Source organism: Numida meleagris, unplaced genomic scaffold, assembly GCF_002078875.1.
Source record: "Numida meleagris isolate 19003 breed g44 Domestic line unplaced genomic scaffold, NumMel1.0 unplaced_Scaffold350, whole genome shotgun sequence".
Lineage (NCBI taxonomy): Eukaryota > Metazoa > Chordata > Aves > Galliformes > Numididae > Numida > Numida meleagris.
The window spans coordinates 4,377-6,952 of NW_018364575.1; the positions used below are offsets into that span (position 1 = coordinate 4,377).

Consider the following 2,576-nt stretch of genomic DNA (forward strand, 5'->3'; position numbering starts at 1 on the left):
TCCCTGGAAGCGTTGGAGGCCAGGCTGGGTGGGACTGCGAGCAAGCTGGGCGAGACGGAGGCGTCCCTGCCCATAGCGGGGGTCTGGAACGAGATGATCTTCAAGGCCCCTTCCAAGCCAAAGCATTCTGTGATTCTATGAAATGGGGGAGATGGGGAGAAATGAGGAGAAGTGGGAGGAAATGAGGATAGATGGAGAAAAATGGGGGGCAATGGGGATGACTAGGGGTAAATGGAGGAGATGTGAGGATAAATGGAGAATAGATGGGGATAAACGGGAAGAAATGGAGGGAAATGGGGAGAAATGAGGGGAAACGGGGATAAATGGAGAAGGTACGGTGAGAAATGGGGGGCAATGGGGCTAAAGAGTGGGAATAGACGGAGATCCGTGGGGCATTTGTGGAGGGAGAGGGGTCCGAGCGGGGCCAAGGCGAGGGGGGAAGAAAGAAAGGAGTGGGGGGGAGGATGGGCGAGGTGAGGGGAGGGGCGGGACTCGAACCGGCGTCTCTTGCGTCCCGTGTCCGCGCCCCCTCCCCGGTGGGCACACCCCCTTTCTCCGAGGCCACGCCCCCCAGGAGGCTTTCCCGCCGGGCGGGGCTGTGGCGGCGCGTGGTAGCGTGGCCGAGCGGTCCAAGGCGCTGGATTTAGGCTCCAGTCCCCACGGGGACGTGGGTTCGAATCCCACCGCTGCCAGCGGGGCCCGGCGCCCACTTTTGTGCCCCCCCTCTCTCTAAAGGTCCTGGGGGGGCGTCACGGGGTGTGTGGGGGGAGTCCCCACTTTTGTGTCCCCTCCCCCTCCCCAAGGTCATGGTGGGGTCACACGCAGAGACAGGTGCACACCAAAAAAAGTGAAACTCAGTAAAACCTTTTATTTCCCCCGAAAGCAAAATTACAACAATTTCTCCCCAAATACATGAATCAAAGTAAATGATGGGGGAGGGGAAGGTAAAAAAAGGACCCCCCCCACCCAAAAATCACCACCACCATTGCCGGGGGGTGCCCCTCAACTCCCCCCCCCCATCACCCTCATCCCTATCTCCCACTCATTAACTAACGACACCCCTCAATTAACACCCATTCCCACACCCTCCCCCCCCTTCCAATTCCCACAGGGCCGCGTCCGCGGCCCCGCCCTGCCCCACACTTGGGGGTCAGCCCCACAACCTGAGGAGGCCCCCCCTGCTCAGTTGTCGTCGTCGCTGTCGTCGGGGCTGATGGCTGGGCTGGTCAGGCTGTAGGTGGGCGACGTGGGGCTGTAGCCCGGCGATGTGGGGCTGTAGGTGGAGCCCTTGGGGCTGGTGGGGCTGTAGGTGGGAGAGGTGGGGCTGTACTTGGGGCTGGTGGGGCTGTACTTCGGTGAGGTGGGGCTGTACTTGGGGCTGGTCGGGGTGTACTCGGGGGAGCTGGGGCTGTAGGAGGGGCTGGTCGGGGTGTACTTGGGGGAGGAGGGGCTGTAGCTGGGGCTGCTGGGGCTGTAACTGGGGCTGCTGGGGGTGTAGGTAGGCGACTGCGGGGTGTAGCGGGGACTGGAGGGGGAGTAGCTGGGGGATGTGGGGCTGTAGCTGGGCGAGGTGGGGCTGTAGCTGGGCGAGGTGGGGCTGTAGTTGGGCGAGGTCGGGGTGTAGTTGGGGCTGGTGGGGCTGTAGCTGGGAGAAGTCGGGCTGTAGCTGGGGCTGGTTGGGGTGTAGTTGGGGGATGTGGGGCTGTAGTTGGGGGATGTGGGGCTGTAGCTGGGCGAAGTCGGGCTGTAGCTCGGGCTGGTGGGGCTGTAGCTGGGAGAAGTGGGGCTGTAACTGGGTGAGGTTGGGCTGTAGCTGGGAGAAGTCGGGCTGTAGCTGGGTGATGTGGGGCTGTAGCTGGGCGAAGTTGGGCTGTAACTTGGAGAAGTCGGGCTGTAGCTGGGCGAGGTCGGGCTGTAGCTGGGTGAGGTCGGGCTGTAGCTGGGCGAAGTTGGGCTGTAGCTGGGCGAGGTGGGGCTGTAGCTGGGCGAGGTGGGGCTGTAGCTGGGAGAAGTCGGGCTGTAGCTGGGCGAAGTCGGGCTGTAGTTGGGGCTGGTGGGGCTGTAGCTGGGTGAGGTCGGGCTGTAGCTCGGAGAGGTGGGGCTGTAGCTGGGGCTCTGCGGGGTGTAGCCCCCGGGAGACCGCGGCTCATAGGCAGGTGACGTAGGGCTGTAGCTGGGGGACATGGCCCCACCTGCAAAACCACGAGGCAGAGTGGGGGTGAGCAGGAATCCAGGGGGGAGGTCCCAGGATTGGGGGTCCCCAGGGGGAGCACTGACCTGGGGAGGGGATGTAGGGGCTGGAGGGCCCCGGGGATCCGGGGGAGCCGGGGGTGGGTGACCAGGCAGGCGAGTAACCGGGGCTGAAACCGCTGGCGTCTGAAGCGGCACTGGGGGAGAAGCCGGCCCCCCCAGGGGTCATGCCGCTGCCTGGGGGGCGGAGAGAGAGAGAAAGGGGTCAAGGGGGTCAGGGGAGCAAAACATCCTATGCTGGACCCACAGCAGAGCCCCCACCCCATCCCATGGAGCCTTGCAAGCCCCCCACTGCACCCCATGTACCCCACAGGCCCCCAGGAGCC

General features: G+C 64.1%; 1 protein-coding gene and 1 non-coding gene across 2 annotated transcripts in view; one reads left to right on the plus strand and one right to left on the minus strand.

The window, feature by feature from the left end:
- Nucleotides 1-610: 610 nt before the first annotated feature.
- TRNAL-UAG lies at nt 611-692 on the plus strand. Its single transcript has one exon. It is a non-coding gene; the product is annotated as a tRNA-Leu (tRNA).
- Nucleotides 693-843: 151 nt separating this feature from the next.
- POLR2A (RNA polymerase II subunit A) overlaps nt 844-2,576 on the minus strand; it is a gene marked incomplete at its 5' end in the record, with an annotated part of 18,536 nt that continues 16,803 nt past the window's right edge. Inside the window, 2 exon segments of the mRNA XM_021383146.1 lie at nt 844-2,192; nt 2,278-2,427. Coding sequence (XP_021238821.1) covers nt 1,183-2,192; nt 2,278-2,427 — 1,160 coding nt within the window.